This window comes from Pelobates fuscus, chromosome 2 (assembly GCF_036172605.1).
Source record: "Pelobates fuscus isolate aPelFus1 chromosome 2, aPelFus1.pri, whole genome shotgun sequence".
In the NCBI taxonomy this organism is placed as follows: domain Eukaryota; kingdom Metazoa; phylum Chordata; class Amphibia; order Anura; family Pelobatidae; genus Pelobates; species Pelobates fuscus.
In genome coordinates, this window is record NC_086318.1 from 97809013 (window position 1) to 97825569 (window position 16557).

Sequence of the window (16557 nt, forward strand, 5' to 3'; positions counted from 1 at the left end):
AGTCCGTGTGGCAGCCTATATCTGATTTAATGTTGAACCTCTCTCCTGTATTAAAACTGGAGAAAGAATTGGTTTTGAGTACAAGGCTAGTGGTACAGGCTTTACATAAATTGCATCCTCTAAAACATCCCGATGTATTGGGACTCGGGAGCATCAATTGGTATGGACTTAATAGCATAGCTAGGAGCTAGCATGTTTTTAAAATTTTTATTTTTTTATAAATGACTCTAGGTTGATTCGATAATGAAGTCCCCAAAACTGGGTCCTGTAATAAAATTGGCCAATACTGTTGTAGACATTTTTTTATCTTATTATGATCCGTGTTAAATTGTGTTATAAAGGCTGATGTAAAGTTTTCATTAGAAGTTTTAATCTGAGGTTTGTCAACTAATAATTGGTTTATTTTGGTCTGTTTAACTAGCCTGATCTCCCTCTTCAAAGTGTTCTTCTTATAACCTTTCTCTAACAATTTATTTTTGACATATGAAGATTGAATATGAAAGTCCTGGTTGTCCGAGCAATTGCGCCTCAAGCATGTAAATAGGCTCTTTGCAATGCCCCTAAGCCAGGGTTTGTGATGGCAACTATGTTGGTGAACAAACCCGTTTCCATCAGTGGGTTTGAAAAAGCACTTGGTTCTAATCTCTCCTTTGTCAATGAACAGGGTCAAATCCAAAAAGTTGATTTCTCCCTTTTTCCAGACTGGAGAGAAAAGTTATAAGAATTTGAATTAAGAAAATTAACAAACTCCTGAAACAAAGAAAAAGAACCTTTCCAAATTATAATAATATCGTCTATATAATGCCGCCAGAGCACCAGGCTCTCCCCCCAGTCATGACCAGACCACACGAACAAATCCTCCTAACGTCTCACTTAGGTATTGGCATAACTGGGGGCGAACCTGGTGCCCATGTCAATCCCAGTGGTCTGTAAATAAAATTCACCGTTAAAGTAAAAATAATTGTGTTGCAAAATAAAATTAACTGAGGTCAAAAGAAATTGTTTAAGATTCGCTGCTAAATTTTTATCTTGTGTCATAAAATGATTTAGTGCTTCCACCCCTAGTTCATGATTAATAACAGTATATAGGGATGTAACATCCAGCGTAGCCCAACTGTACTCCGCATGCCACTCTAAGGATTCCAGTTCCTGCAGGAAAGATTTTGTGTCCTTAATATAGGACAAAGCTTCTTGAGCATATTTCTGCAGAAATGAATCCGCAAAGGCTGACAAATTAGCAGTAAGTGAGTTTACACCGCTAATAATCGGGCGTCCAGGTGGATTAGGTAACCTTTTGTGTGTTTTGGGAAGGAAATAAAAAAATAGGAATAACAGGATTCTTCTGAAACAAAAAATCAAAAAATGTTTGTGATTTAATATCATTGTTCTCTTCTAATATACTTCTAAGTTTTTGATTGAACTTTAAAGTAGGGTTGCCATTAAGAATGGTATAAGTTTCTCTATCTCCCAGGATATTAGATGACTCCTCTAGGTAATAGGCAGTTGTCATAAGGACAACCCCCCCCCCCCCCCCTTTATCGGCCTCTTTGATGACAATGTTGTCTCTTTCCATAAGTTTCTTTAGAACCCTATTTTCCCTTAGAGTGAGATTATAGTCACGTGATTTATGTTTTGTTGTAAAGGTTTGAAAATCCTGTTCGACCATGCGTTCAAATGTTTCTAAAAAAGGTCCCTTGCTCTGAACAGGAAAAAAATGTGATTTAGGTTTGAACTTATAGTGTATTGCATTTTTTTCAATCGTATCAACATCAGTGCCTGGAAGGGAAGGATTTAGAAGGAAATGTCTTTTAACCGTCATAGAACGTATATATTTCTTAAGGTCAATATATAGATTAAAATCATTAGCAATCTGATTTGGGGCAAATTTCATTCCTTTGGAAAGCAAATTAATCTCCTTCTCAGACAATGGTACATCAGTCAAATTAAAAATACCTTTCTCTCTTTCCTTTTACCTAAGGTTACATGACATCTGGGAAACCCCATCTAGTCCTCCATTCTCACCCTCTTGGAGGGGGTGTCTTGATGTAGAACGGAGAACCTGTTTGGGTGTTCCCATGGGGGCTGCCCTTGGTTGGAAATAATTTGTGATGGTTTTTTCTTTGGGACCTTTTAAACGTCCCTGAAAATTTTGTTCCCTCTCGTTAGGTTGTGAATTGTTACCCCAATTGTCTACATAATTCCTTGTGTTCTGGGTATGGGATTTCACAGCCCCATTTCCTTCTAGGGATGTTCTCCCTGAGACTTGTTGTTGGGGTTACTCCTTAGGGGGTGTTCTAAACCTTCTATTAGTTGTTCCCTGATAGGTGGGATGAGAATCTCGGAAACGTATACGCTCTCTTGTTGATGATCCAGACCTTCCCCTATTATGGGGAATTTTAGGTCCAACTCCTCTGTTTGAAGTAGAGCGTATCTTTTTACAAGATAATCTATTTATGGTGGAAAAGGTATTTAATTTTTTATCCTCGTCTCTAATATATTTTTTATTCTTGGTATCACTTATTCTTTCATCCAATTTTTTTATATTACTCTGTAAGGATTCTCCCCGTTTTTTATATTCTCTGCTCTCTGGATCTATGGAGGGATTGGTTTCTAGAATATTTAAATCGATTTCCAATTTCTGTTGGGTTTCTCTAGAAATTTGTTTTTGGTCCCTGAGGAAGTTCCTAACTATAGGAACGAAACGCGTAGGACCTATTTTCTATTCTTAATTTGTGTGGCTAATGTATATGGCCTTTTTTCTATAATAAAATGCATATTTATTTTACCTATACCTACCGGAGTCTCATTCCATATTTTGGTCCGCTTGGATTTCCAGTGGAGAGTGGAGGCGTTAAGCCGTCCAAGTTCATCGGGGCAGGCACCTTTTGGGCGCATTATTCACCTTGATCTCGTGAGTGCATTATAATCTGAGCACACTAGCACTTGTTTTACTGTATCACACTATGTGCTTTCTTTTTTTCCTGTTTTAGATTATACACGTATCTCATTTCTTTTTGTATCCACATTCATTATAATCAGTATTTAGCTTTTTTAGCCTTTTTTGTCACAATATGTATCAGTATACCACTAGCATAGATGTAATTTTGCCAGAAACAATTTGAATATCAGCGTTTATATGGGGTTATATACAAACACAAATAGCATCGGCCAAAAAAGAAGCTTTATCCCCTTGTATTAATTGTACTTGCGTTCTGCTGTTTAATGATTTTGATTCTTCATATGTTCATATGTTAATATTTATTACTAGATATTTTTCGTCCGTCCTTAGTGAACTGCAGGCTTGCACCTCCACGCTGTTATTGCAGTTAGTTTTCAGCCGCCATGTCTACTTTACTCGCGGTGTCCCTCATCTCTTAGTCCATGCAGCCACGGCTATACCCCCCTCACCATCCGCGGGACATGACTGGCGTGCGTCGTCACGCCATCGCTCCTCCCCCCTCTCGTGTCAGCAGAAACATTCTAACGTTAGGAACATAAACGTATATGTCTGTCGTTCGAGTGTTTTCCTATATGTTTAGAAATATGGGCACTCCTTAACAAATAAAATAAATAATTTAACTCACCTGTAGTCCCGTAATCCTGGCCTCGCCACAGCTGATGCTCCTTGCCTGGCTGAGATTTTCATTACAGATAATCTCAGCAAATGTAGTGCCTTCCTGTAGGGTAAACATTGGAAGCTAGCACACATTAGTAGCAACTGTCATGATGTGCCAGTACGCATTTCATCATAGATTAGTGGCCTTGGATCAGTGGTTCCCAAACAGTCCTCATGTCCCACCAACATTCCAGGTTTTATATATTTCCCTGTTTTGTTACAATAAAGATACTGACAAAACCTGGACTGTTGGTGGGTCTTGATGACTGGTTTGGAAAACACTGCCTTAAATCAATGCATCTATGTGTGGCGCATTTGGCATCTTTACACAGTACATGAATATGTTGCATCAGTCCTGCAAAGATTGTAGGATCACATCAGGATAGCTGATGAAGGTTGTTTTAGTCATAAATGTAAACATTGCCTTTTCTTGAAAATGGCAGTGTTTGCATTACCTCTTTGCACCAGACTATTTATCTCGTTAACGGTCTCTTTGAACCAGAACCACTACATTAGCGCATTACCGGGACCCTGCTGTGAAATGCCCACCGGGTGACTTGAAATGAATGGGCCACCCGATGGCCCACAGGGCAGGTGCCCCGTTTGCCCTGCGTTTAAGATGTCACTGACGTCAGCATAATCACCTCATACCAACTGTCAAGCATGATGGTGGAGGGGTGATGATTTGGGTTTGTTTTGCAGTCACATGACCTGTGAACCTTGCAGTCATTTAGTCAACCATGAACTCCTCTGTATACCAAAGTAATCTAGAGTCAAATGTGAGGTTACCTGACTGACAGCTAAAATTTGGCCGAAATCGGGTCATGCAACAGGACAACGATCACAAGCAAACCAGCAAATATACAACAGAATGACTGTGCTGTGGCGGGACCTGAAGAGAGCTATGCATAAACACATGCCAGCAAACCTCAATGTTACAAAGTAGAGTGAGACAAAATTCTTCCACAATGATGTGAGAGACCGTTATGTCATACAGAAAACGATTACGTCAAGTTATTTCTGCTAAAGGTGGTTTCACAAGCTATTGAATCATAAAGTGTACTTAGTTTTTCACACGTCTTCTCCATTTGAGCTTTATTTTTGTTAAATAAATCATGGTACGTTCATCTCAGGTTACATTTACCTAATTTTAAGACCTTCTAATGAACAGATTGATATTATGTGTTGATATATAAAACCATAGAATTCAAAAAGGGTGTTCTTTCTTTTCCCCATGACTATAAGCATGATTTTGATTTATAAATGACATTAATAAATTAATTATTTACTGCTAAACATTGTTTTCCCACCGTCTACAGGTGAAAACTCCAAGTGAAAATTTAACAGTTGGATTGATTTCAAAGTACTGGTCAGGTTTTGTTAATGACGTTTTTACCAATGCGGATAATTTTGGAATTCACTTTCCGGTTAACCTTGATGTGAAAATGAAAGCTGCTTTGATTGGCACCTGTTTTCTTATTGTAAGTAATCTATTCTTAATTGATATTCATTATATTCTTCTTTAGATCTGTTATAAAAAACTAGAACTAATACGGTTATTTACTTTTCCACCCTTGGCAGTCTTCAGCTTAGAAGGTAATTATGCAACCTAAACAAATTTGCCTTATAGTGTCCAGAGATGCACTGAACTTGTAAAGTTTAGATGCACTTATTATGTAATGTTTAATCCCTTAAGGACACATGACATGTCTGACATGTCATGATTACCTTTTATTCCAGAAGTTTGGTCCTTAAGGGGTTAAGACAGTCCTTTCTAATAAATGGGTGGACATTTATAGAATTGACACCAGCACTCTATCTGATCTGTCCATGTGGTGTTCCCCAAGGTTCTGTTCTTGGTCCCCTACTTTTCTCCGTCTATTCTGTATCCCTTGGTAAAGTCATCAGCTACTTTAGCTTCCAATATCTCTTCTATGCAGATTACACACAAATCTGTCTTCTCCTGATCTCTCACTGTCTCTCTTGATTCGTGCTTTAATCTGCCTCTCTGCCATTTCTAACTGGATGGTTGATCACTTCCTAAAACTCAGCCTCTCCAAAACAGAAACTCTATGTTTCCTCCCACAAGCATAGCTATCCCCATGTCTGTCTCCCCACAAGTCAATGGCACTGCCATTAGCTCTACCTCACAGGTTCGCTTTCTAGGTGACCTTAGGAGAGTATGGGATGCAGGACTTGAGTTCATGTCCATTCAAGTTGCCCCCCTTACAGATTTTTGGCGCTGAGATGTGCGGGGATGAATTCCGCTTTGATGGAGGGGTCTAGCTGCGATAAGCACATTCCGTCCATTATTGATAGTTCAGTTAAGCCTAGCTATTGTAGTTTAGAATCCATCTCCTGAAGAGTCTTTACCCAATACGAGGTGCCCTGATGCATAAAGAGGAGTATTCTCAAAAGCCCCAATTCGTATTGGACATTTGTAGGGTCCTGTGCCATGTGTGGGTGCTTTGAGTTAGGTATGGGAAGATAGAGAGTGAGGGGCCTTCAAACAGGAGGGGAGCCTGCCCCCTGATTACTGCGAGAAGGAGGGCTCTGTCTTGGAGAGACTGGAAGTGAATGATCAGGTCAGTTTGTGTCGCTGGTGGTGCTGTAACTGGCCTCGGCAAACGGCACATGCTGTCAGATTTTACTGCTTTGATGGTAACAGCATGTTGAGCAGCCAGCGGTTAAAACGTGATAAGTTGGGTAGGCTTACAGTATCCGGTATGCCATGGATCTTCAGATTGTAATGCCGTCTGATCTTCTTATAATAAGAATGGCTGAGGAGGACTTACACAAAAGAGGCAAGCCCAAAAACAGTCCTAATACCCTGATAGAGGTTTTAATAGAAAGCGAAGAATTGCCTGAAATTGTAAAACCCAAAGAAAATAAATTTTATGTCACAACTTTATAGAGTCCCTAATTGGGTATACTTATATAAGACAAATATAAAGAAAGAAAAAAGGTGTGTGATTTCCATACACTGTAGCCATTTGTAACAGGTTTGATTCTACCTGATACAATGTTACTAAAAAAAAGTAGCCGATCTAACCACTAGTTGGATCGGATGTTTTGTCAGCGAGATGTGGTAAAAATGTAACTGAAGGTAATGGTATCCTATGCATACAGTTACAAATAAGCACCTTGATGTATGGATATCCAAGTAATAGGAGTGACCCAAAAGCGTCCGATGTATATATAAATCTCTTAGAGTAAGGAGATGGGTGTTGCGGGAAAAGTGGAAGTGAAGGGATACACTGGGAGAACCAAAATAGCGAGCCCCAGGTGTCACTTGCGGGGAACCTAATAGTGGTGAGGAAGATGTATGAAAGAAATCCCTTATTACTGTATCCTTTACTAAATAATGCTGCTGGAAGTTGTTATGAGTCAACTATAGAATGTTAGTGGGGACCCGCTCAATATCATACGGATGAGCTAGTACTCATTCATATATACAGCATATAGATCCAGGTATCGCAAATCCCCATTATTCACAAGATTGCCTCCTGTCTTAGCAGTCTTAGCTGCATGTCACTAAGCAAACTTTATTTTGCAACTGTAGACCAGAGCAATCAATTAAGACATGGGAATTGAGATACCTGGATCTATATGCTGTATATATGAATGAGTACTCGCTTATCCGCATGATATTGAGCGGGTCCCCAATATACACAAGATTGCCTCCTGTCTTAGCTGTCTTAGTTGCACACCACTGAGCAAAAATGTATCTTGTTTGCAACTGTAGACCAGAGCAATTAATTAAGACACAGGAATTGAGATATCTGTATATATGAATGAGTACTCGCTCATCCGCATTATATTGAGCGGGTCCCCAATATTCACAAGATTGCCTCCTGTCTTAGCTGTCTTAGTTGCACACCACTGAGCAAAATGTATTTCGTTTGCAACTGTAGACCAGAGCAATCAATTAAGACAAGGGATTTGCGATACCTGGATCTATATGCTGTATATATAAATGAGTACTCGCTCATCCGTATGATATTGAGCGGGTCCCCACTAACATTCTATAGTTGACTCATAACAACTTCCAGCAGCATTATTTAGTAAAGGATACAGTAATAGGGGATTTCTTTCATACATCTTCCTCACCACTATTAGATTCCTGATAGCAAGTGTTTGACACCTGGGGCTCGCTATTTTGGTTCTCCCCATGTATTCTTTCACTTCCACTTTTCTCGCAACACCCATCGCCTTACTCTAAGCGATTTATATATAGATCGGACGCTTTTGGGTCACTCCTATTACTCGGATATCCATACATCAAGGTGCTTATTTGTAACTGTATGCATAGGATACCATTACCTTCAGTTACATTTTTACCACATCTCCCCGATAAAACATCCGATCCAACTAGTGGTTAGATCGGCTACTTTTTTAGCAATATTGTATCAGGTAGAATCAAACCTGTTACAAATGGCTACAGTGTATGGTCCTATTTTAACTTAGCCACATTTGTACTTTATTCTTTTTTTGCACTTTGCAAATCACACACCTTTTTTCTTTATTTAGTTTTGTCTTATATATGTATACCCAATTAGGGACTTAATAAAGTTGTAACATAAAATTTATTTTCGGTGGTATCTATCCTGTCGGGTATGGCCCATTGCTGTGTTTGGAGTGCTGCAATTTGGTTCTCTAAGGAGGTTATTATAGAGTCCTGAGTGGTCGAGGAGGCCTCCAGAAGGATTAGCCAAGAGGTAGCGCTTTCAATGGCGTCTTTAATAAAGGCCATGTCAGCCGCAATATTTGTCCGCAGCTCTGCCAGAATTACCTTCAGTTGGTTTCTCGTGACCGGTTCCCCCATGGGAGGTGGGGCATTAGACACCTGCAGTAGTTGACCTGAAGCGACCTCACCCGGGTCTGAAGAAATGTCCTCTGAGAAGCAGGAGGATTCATCTTCTCACATCGCCATTTTGCCCCATGGGGATTTCTGGCTACCTCTAGTAATTCTCTCAGAATGTTTGCCCCAGTTTGGATCTAGTGCATTTACAGATTAGAAAGGCTGCACTCACCTAAATATGCATGCTTTACAAGGGTGCTGTTGGTGATCAATACATGCATAATATATTTAAAGCCCACAAATTATTTTAGAATAACTTAACGTAGGTGATAAATAATGGGGATTCAGTTACTGTAAATATTCATATATTTTATTTACAGAAATATTATTTTTAAGTCAGGTGTTTCTTAATTCTTTGTAGACTTTAAAGTTCGTTAGAAGTGCAGTGCGCTGAATTTCATAGGTTGTACAAAATGTATAAATATGTGGATGAAAGGTAGACAGATGACAGGCCAACAATAAAATAGCTTATTCTGTGTTCTAAAATTATTAAAACCAGAAAATATGCCTATGGGTGCATTCATTTTTTTTCACCACAAGATGGCACCATATGATTTCACTGAAAATGTTCAGATTTAATTTTTATCTAAACAAATAAAATTCATGTTCATTTCTTTGGAATGTAAACTTATTTTAATAGCTAAGGTTTTGATGTCATATTATTTGCAAGGCAAAACTAACCTCAAAATATTCATGCAGAAACAGATAAAGGTTCCTGTTAACTCTTTATGGAGTTTAGACTTGTCTTTCTACTTACAGGAAGCTATGAAGATTATGTGATAACATATTTAACACCTCTGATGTTTTATTTTTTTTTAGGATCTTATGTATTTCGAGCAATCTTCAGACAGATTCTAAGGACGGTAAACATTATCAGCTCCTTCAAATTGATACTTCAAATGAATGGAATCCAATGCATTACATGTAAATATACATAATTTGTGTCATTGAAATACACAGTAATAAAAGATTGATTAAGGTCAAAAAACATTTATTTGAATTTAAGAAATAAACTCACCTTGGTATTTTTTATTAATTAATAAACTACCTTGATAAACATCATGTGAATTAAATGTGTTTTATGCATTAAAGTTTAATTTAAAAAAACTCAATATTGCTGCCTGGATACATATCACTCAAGCAGGGAAAGATGTAATTATATATTATTACCCTTTCTATATGGAAGCATCCTCTTCTGAGCACCCCATGGGTTTTAAACTTTGATGAACCCCCCCAAAAAACACTTCAATGTTATAATTATTTTTTTAATTTTCTACAATGCAGGACAGTTTTATTTTATTGTTGCAGCTCAGGCTCAGTATTTCCAAAAAAAGAAAAAAGAAATAAATCACTGAAACTTAAAATGTATTTAGATATTAACAAATGGCATCTTAGAGCTTTATAATGACGTGGTGCCGGGGGTAACAAGCACTTTTCTGCCACTCATTTTGCAAAATTTAGTCTTGTACAAACATACGTCTTTCACAAATTCACAATATGCAAATAGTAAACTTTAAACAAATAAATCTTCAATGTTATTCAGTAAAGTGAGCTTGTGTTTTCAGTAGTGCATGCATAGAGCTCTTACGCTCTATGCAAGTGGAAAAACAAATTATTCATCATTTACACAATAACATTCTTGATTTTCCAGATGGTATCAGCACTATTTGTCCTGTGACTTCAAATTACTATATTTTTCCAATGTAGAAGACTGTTTTTTGTTTTTTTCTACATTTTAAGTCTAAAATTGGGGGTCGTCTTATACATGGAATTTCATTGCAAGCTAGTCACATGTGGCTGGAGCTCCTTCAAAAATCTAGTTATTAAGCCAAATACTTACGGTACTTATTCCACTCAATTTGGGCACAAAACATGGCTACTCACTGACAGAACACTAAACTGACTGCTGGGTTTACTACTGTAACGTTCCTGCTGGCATAGGCTATGTTGTACACCTCTGCGGCCTGCTGACATACTTGAAGCAGAGGAGGTGCTTCTCCGTGAATTTGATTGATTATGTGCACAGATCTGGGAGATCTTGTGCAACTGCATGCTTCCTTGCTTCACTCTGGACCACGTCAAGACATCATGGCTCCAGACTACAGATAGATGCCGCAGGATGAGGACTTGCCCAGACATCCCCCGTGGGCAGAGGGCAGCGTTGCCAACAGCAGGATGGCGGTCCAGGGAACCACTGGCCGGACCTCGAGGAGTAGCCTACCGGAATGTGAAACTGGACTTCAGTGCTATAGATGTATAAAATATGTGTTTCTTAATTTTAGGTTTAAAAAATAGAGGGCGTCTTATACATAGAAAAATATGGTATATTTCAAAATAATATATGTATTTGTAAAGTTAGTCTCTTCCTAAAATCATTAAACTGACAATTAAGTGCTTAGGTCTGGCATCCATGTAAGAAAAAAAGCTTATATTAAATGTACAAAAGTTAAAGATATAAATAACAGAGCCACAGTTTTTTATGTCAATTAAAATATGATAAAAGGATAAAGATGAAAAATAAAAAATAAACTCAAACGCTATATAATAATATTCATTGTTTTACTAATTCCTAACCCGTTAAGGATATTTATAAAACAGAATCTTAGAAAAAACGGATTCACGGAGGCTACTACCAGCAAGATCTCACCAGAACTGTCTTAACCCTTAATAGTTAGCAATCATAAAATTAAAATGAATAACTAAATATCCCTGAGAAAAAATAAATAAATAAATAAATAAACAAAAATCAGCAATACCTAGTCTGGTGAAACAAGTGAAATGAAGAGAAAATAAGCGTGGTAAAGGCCTCGGTAGGCCGAAAACGTTGCACTTTTTATTTGTTCCAATAAACCTGCCTTTCTGCAGCAATACTGAGTGCCTGGACCTAATTTATTTTAAACTACTGTCTCTAGTCATGAATGTCAAACTGCCCCCATCTGGTACAACTAAAGGAACTAAATCTGGATCAAATCTAAATCTGATAGAATCCCATAAAGTGCTCAGTGTCCCTGCTACATAAACAAAAACAACATGCCGGACGAGTGTTTATAAGCAATCACGGACCTTTGTCGGGGACAATCTTTTTATAAAACTATAATCTATTAGAGTAAAGACAGGTAACGGACTTTGTTCTAAGATTGTTGTAATTGCATAGTGCTATTTCATGTACCTTTTAATATACTTAACTCTGAAAGGTAGAGTATCTGAAAGTACAGATAGTAAAAACACACACCATAGATATAACATACAGTCACACCTTTCTACGCAAATAGACGCAAAGTGAAAACAGCATTCTAATTTGAAGGTAGTCCTCCCAGCTACTTCTACTAGTGCTATTCATGAAGCAGTGAGCCGATGTTGATGTGATGATTCTGCTAGCCGCAGAGTTCAGCACTATCCCTACTGCACAGGAAATGCATAACAGAGTGGACATGTATACTGGCAAACTAAGACACCAAACAGGCACTTCATTATAATTTTGTAAATGTGATGAACATTCTGGACAAAGTAAATATATATATATATATATATATATATATATATATATATATATATTAAAAAAAATCACAACTCAATGAGTAGTGAGTAAAATTTCACATTTCTAAATTTAGTTCAAAGTAGCATCAAGGTATGCTAAGAACTCTAAGAATGTCTCTATAGTTTGTGCAACAAAATGTTTGCTGTTCATTCCAATGTATGCGTTACTGTTAAACTGAACTTATTCTGTTAGTCCATTTCATATGTTTATGTCTGATTACACCAGACTATTCATTACTACAAGCACACATGTCCTTTATATTTTTTGCTGGCTATTTTAGGGTTTTCTAGTTTATGGTCTGAAAAGGCCACTGTTTGGCACAGAAACAAAATACAGTGCAGTGTGTCATGTACTCAAGAAGACATGCAGAATAAAAATGCATATATTGCAAAACTCGGTTTTCTTGCTGTGTCTTGTAAACCTTGAGAATATATAATCATTAGTTCATCTATTTGTTGTTGTTGTTGTTTTTTTGCCTGTTGGTGCGTATTTTCTTTACTGTTGTTAATTTCTCAAGAAGAACTGGCATTGTTTGATGTCATGTTGCTTGTGCAGAACAGGAATGCAGGTCTGCTGTCAAGCTGCCAAAAATCATTCTGCTTCTCTAAGTACTACTCAAGAACGTCCTCTGTCTACTGTAAGTAATCTGTATTAAGGTGTTTTTCAAAGTTTCAAAAATATATATTTGAAGACATATTCTTATTTAAAATAAACAAATACACAACATTACAATAAGTAATAAGTGCAATTGACATAACACCCCAAACGCCTAAAACTCTTCATCTTGTTGATGTGTTTTTTTGGGTCAACAAAAATTTCCCTCTTTTTCACTTTATAAAAATGCAGATTTTAAAACATATCCACAATTTTATGAAGTGACAAAGTTGCACACTCTCAGTTGTCAATCAGAGAATCCGAGATGGTACTCTTCCTGAGATGTAGAGAAAGACCATTCTGCCACTAGATTAGTGGTAATGTAACCCTTTATTTACAGGTACTAGTAGGGAGTGGGCCCAGGAGATTCCTCAACACTCGAACGTTATAAATAAATATATTTATTTCAAACACCGGAGTGTTCCTTTTAACTGACACTTAAACTGACGCTGTCACTATTTTTGACCGAGATGCATTATTGAGGCTGATACCGGAGAAACTGACGGAAGCCAAGCACAGAGAGATGGACACAGGTTTCTTCAGGAAGGAAGAGATTCTTTATTGGATCACCGATCGGGACTCAGAGGGACTAGCGTCACCAAAATACAGCAAATTCTGAGCCCCGGACAATAGTGCAGGCTCCTTATATAGGCATATAACTCCTCCCGTATTAAGCTCCACCCGCACATTCTCTTAACCAATCAACACAAATAAGAATTAACTTCCTGTTTGACCGCATGGCTTGTCCAGCACAATGTAGGAGGGGGAATACTATATCCTGTATTCTTGCACATGCTCCGTACACTACTGATCGTATCTTGCCTCGTGCAACCAACTGATCGATACGTCAGCATATGCACGTACACATGCCACGTGGTAATCTCGGCCTACTAAATTTATTTTTACCGAGATTCCACCACATTCCCCCCTTTGATGCCTCTTGATATTTTACAATTACTTGAGGCATCACATAACCTTAGTTTTGCTTACACCGCAAGTTACCTTGAACCAGACCAGACTTATCTTATGATGTGAATCTTCAACATTCATCTTCCTGCATTGGTTCTCCCTGATCTAGAGCCCTATACTTATATATCGCCATTATCTGTGCAGCAGCCTTCCTCTCTGCTATACTTCCTATCAGGCTTTGCACAGACCTAACTACTAAGGGTATAAGACACGGTAGGAGTAGACACAACAGTAAAATCAGTAGGACTCCACCTACCACTGCCTTAAGCCCTCCAAACCACTCATACCAGCTACCAAACCAACTACTTGGATTGTACCCTTTCCATACCTGAGTAGGCACATGCGCTAGTTTAACCATATGGCTAGTAAGCTCAGCTATTGCTTGCCCTTCGTCATCTATTTGAAGACAGCAATTGCTTAGGTTAAACTTCCCACATACACCTCCCTCTACTGCCAAAAGGTAATCCAAGGCTAATCTATTCTGGTATACTGCTGTCCTCATCCTGGTGTTATGCTTCGCTAGAAGATTGAGCGCTTGTGACGTCTCGTTGGTGATAATCTCAACCACCGCCTGTAATCTTATAATGCGGTTGAGCATATAAATAGGGGTTCTATAACCAAAGGTACCATCTTCTGCCCACGTGGCTGGCCCATAATAATCTATGATACGCTGGGGAGGCCATTCATTATCTTCCCAGGCGCCTATCTCTATGGGTCCCCTTTTCTTCCTATGATTCACATCATACACTTTAACACCTAAAGTCTCACCTGTTTCAATCGGTAACAAGAAGAAGGATGGTTTGAGCATACCCAACACACATGCCCCTTCCCAGTCCTGTGGCAACTCCGAATAGGCTTTCTTACCACAGATCCAGTACAAATTTGCTGGGGCTCTCCAGGTAGATGTGATAGATAGATCAAACCACACATCCTTTAAACTGGCATATCTAGCAAACGGGTTAGATGGTTCTGAGACATTTGAGGCCGACCACCAAGTTGTATTTTTAGTATCATCATCATAAGCTTTTTGCCCTAGACAAGTTAATTCTCCTACAGAAGTATTATACATTATTCCTTTCCTTGCTATGCAAACATAACCTATGATGGAGGTCTTTAATCTCCACTCAGATTTACCTCTAACACTCAAATGATAATCGGCTTGTGTAGATATTAGTTGGTCAACTGCCTCAGAACCGGACATTACCTCCTTTGCTTCCCAAGGCCATTGGTCTCCCATGTTAGTACCTCCACACACATAGCAGTTGGTAACATTAAGACTACCGGCAATACTTTCAGCTAGGTCAATGAACAGGTTTTTAGCGTTATGGGGGATCTTATTATCTATACTCATCTCTTCATAAAAGGAATGGTATACTTGATGAGTCTGGGAGGATACCGTATCAGTCTCTATTCCTATAAACAATAATGTCCCAGGATCTAAACCCGTCCCGTATATCTGAAACCCAAATAAATTGCCATATTTGTCTAAGAACTTGTCGGGGTTATTAATAAGTATATGGACTGGGTTGCATTCCATAGACTTACAATATGGGCTAGTCGGCAACTTAGTCACTATCATGTCTTTATCTACTGTCTGTCCCCAAGTCGCCCACCCCACACAAGACCAATATGGGCAAAAGTTATAGTCTTTATTTGGGCATCTAGGACTTACATATTTATTTTTACTACTGGGACAAATATATTTATCATTAGACCCATACGTCCTCTCCCATCTAAGATCCCCACATACATTCCACGGCTTTCTACCACTTGATATCGCCTTACATGCATCAAATAGCAGAACACCCGAAGAATATACGGATTCTAACACCGTCTTATTAATTAGGGTCCCCTGAGGATCTCCATTCCTGAGAGTCAACCAAATTGTACGAGGTTGATACTCTGGACTGAAGCACTTAGGTTCTCCTACTCCTAAATGGCACACACTATAGTCTATATTTAGGTATCTACATCTTGATACCTCTCCTTTACATTCGTATTGTGAATGCCAAATTAGGGTTTGGGAAATATGGTTACCTGTTCTCGTAGTCTTAATGCATACCTCACAGCTAGGAGTGTCGGTACCTCTACCTTCCTGAATATAAAAACACATATAAATAAACACAATCAAAAGCACATCTTTCGCCGTCATCCTCAGTCTTCGTCCGTGCGATGGAACCTCAGCTTCCAGGATGTGAGGGCTGCAGGGAATGGAGTTCTGCTCGTCTTCACAGGTGTCCCTTCGAGACTTTCCTGGCTTATACACTATGTGTTGGTAAGCGGACAGGCTTTATTATGGCCTTCTCACTCACACCTGTAACAATAAAATTTGTAATCCACAATAATTCCTCGTTACTCCGACTGAGTAGTGCGTTTCAACCGGATCTTGCAGGGATTCTCTGGATCTGCTGTAACTTGCCAAGAATCGACTGCTGCTGGTTTAACCCTGGAGTGATGTATCCACGGAGTTACTTCGGCTACTTTTATCGCTGTAGGGGTAGACAAAAGAACAACATAAGGACCTCTCCACTTGGGCCCTAACGGTACATTATTCCACTCTTTAATCCACACTTGGTCTCCTGGATGATAACTATGAACAGGGGGATAAATATTCACAGGTAATCTATCTTGTACCCATTTCTGTACCTCCTCCATAGTCTTACCCAACTCTACAACCTGCTGCCGGGTAATTCCTTCTCCCAACTGACTCAAATCCCCCCTTAAGTTACCAAGTACGGGAGGTGATCGCCCATACATGATTTCAAAAGGAGAGAGGCCCATCCTTCTGGTAGGGGTACTGCGGATTCGCAATAGAGCTATGGGTAAGAGAACGTTCCACTTAAGTTGGGTTTCCTGACACATTTTAGCCAACTGGTTCTTAATAGTTCTATTCATTCTCTCTACCTTACCAGAACTCTG

The 16557-nt window shown here is 38.7% G+C and overlaps 1 protein-coding gene across 1 annotated transcript in view; it reads left to right on the forward strand.

The window, feature by feature from the left end:
- LOC134585564 (phospholipid scramblase family member 5-like) overlaps positions 1-9439 on the forward strand; it is a 64311-nt gene extending 54872 nt beyond the window's left edge. The window contains exons 6-7 of the mRNA XM_063441002.1: positions 4936-5097; positions 9297-9439. Of these exons, the coding sequence (XP_063297072.1) occupies positions 4936-5097; positions 9297-9335 (201 nt within the window). The 3' untranslated portion in view covers positions 9336-9439. The remainder of the gene's footprint in view (positions 1-4935; positions 5098-9296) is intronic.
- Positions 9440-16557: the final 7118 nt, after the last annotated feature.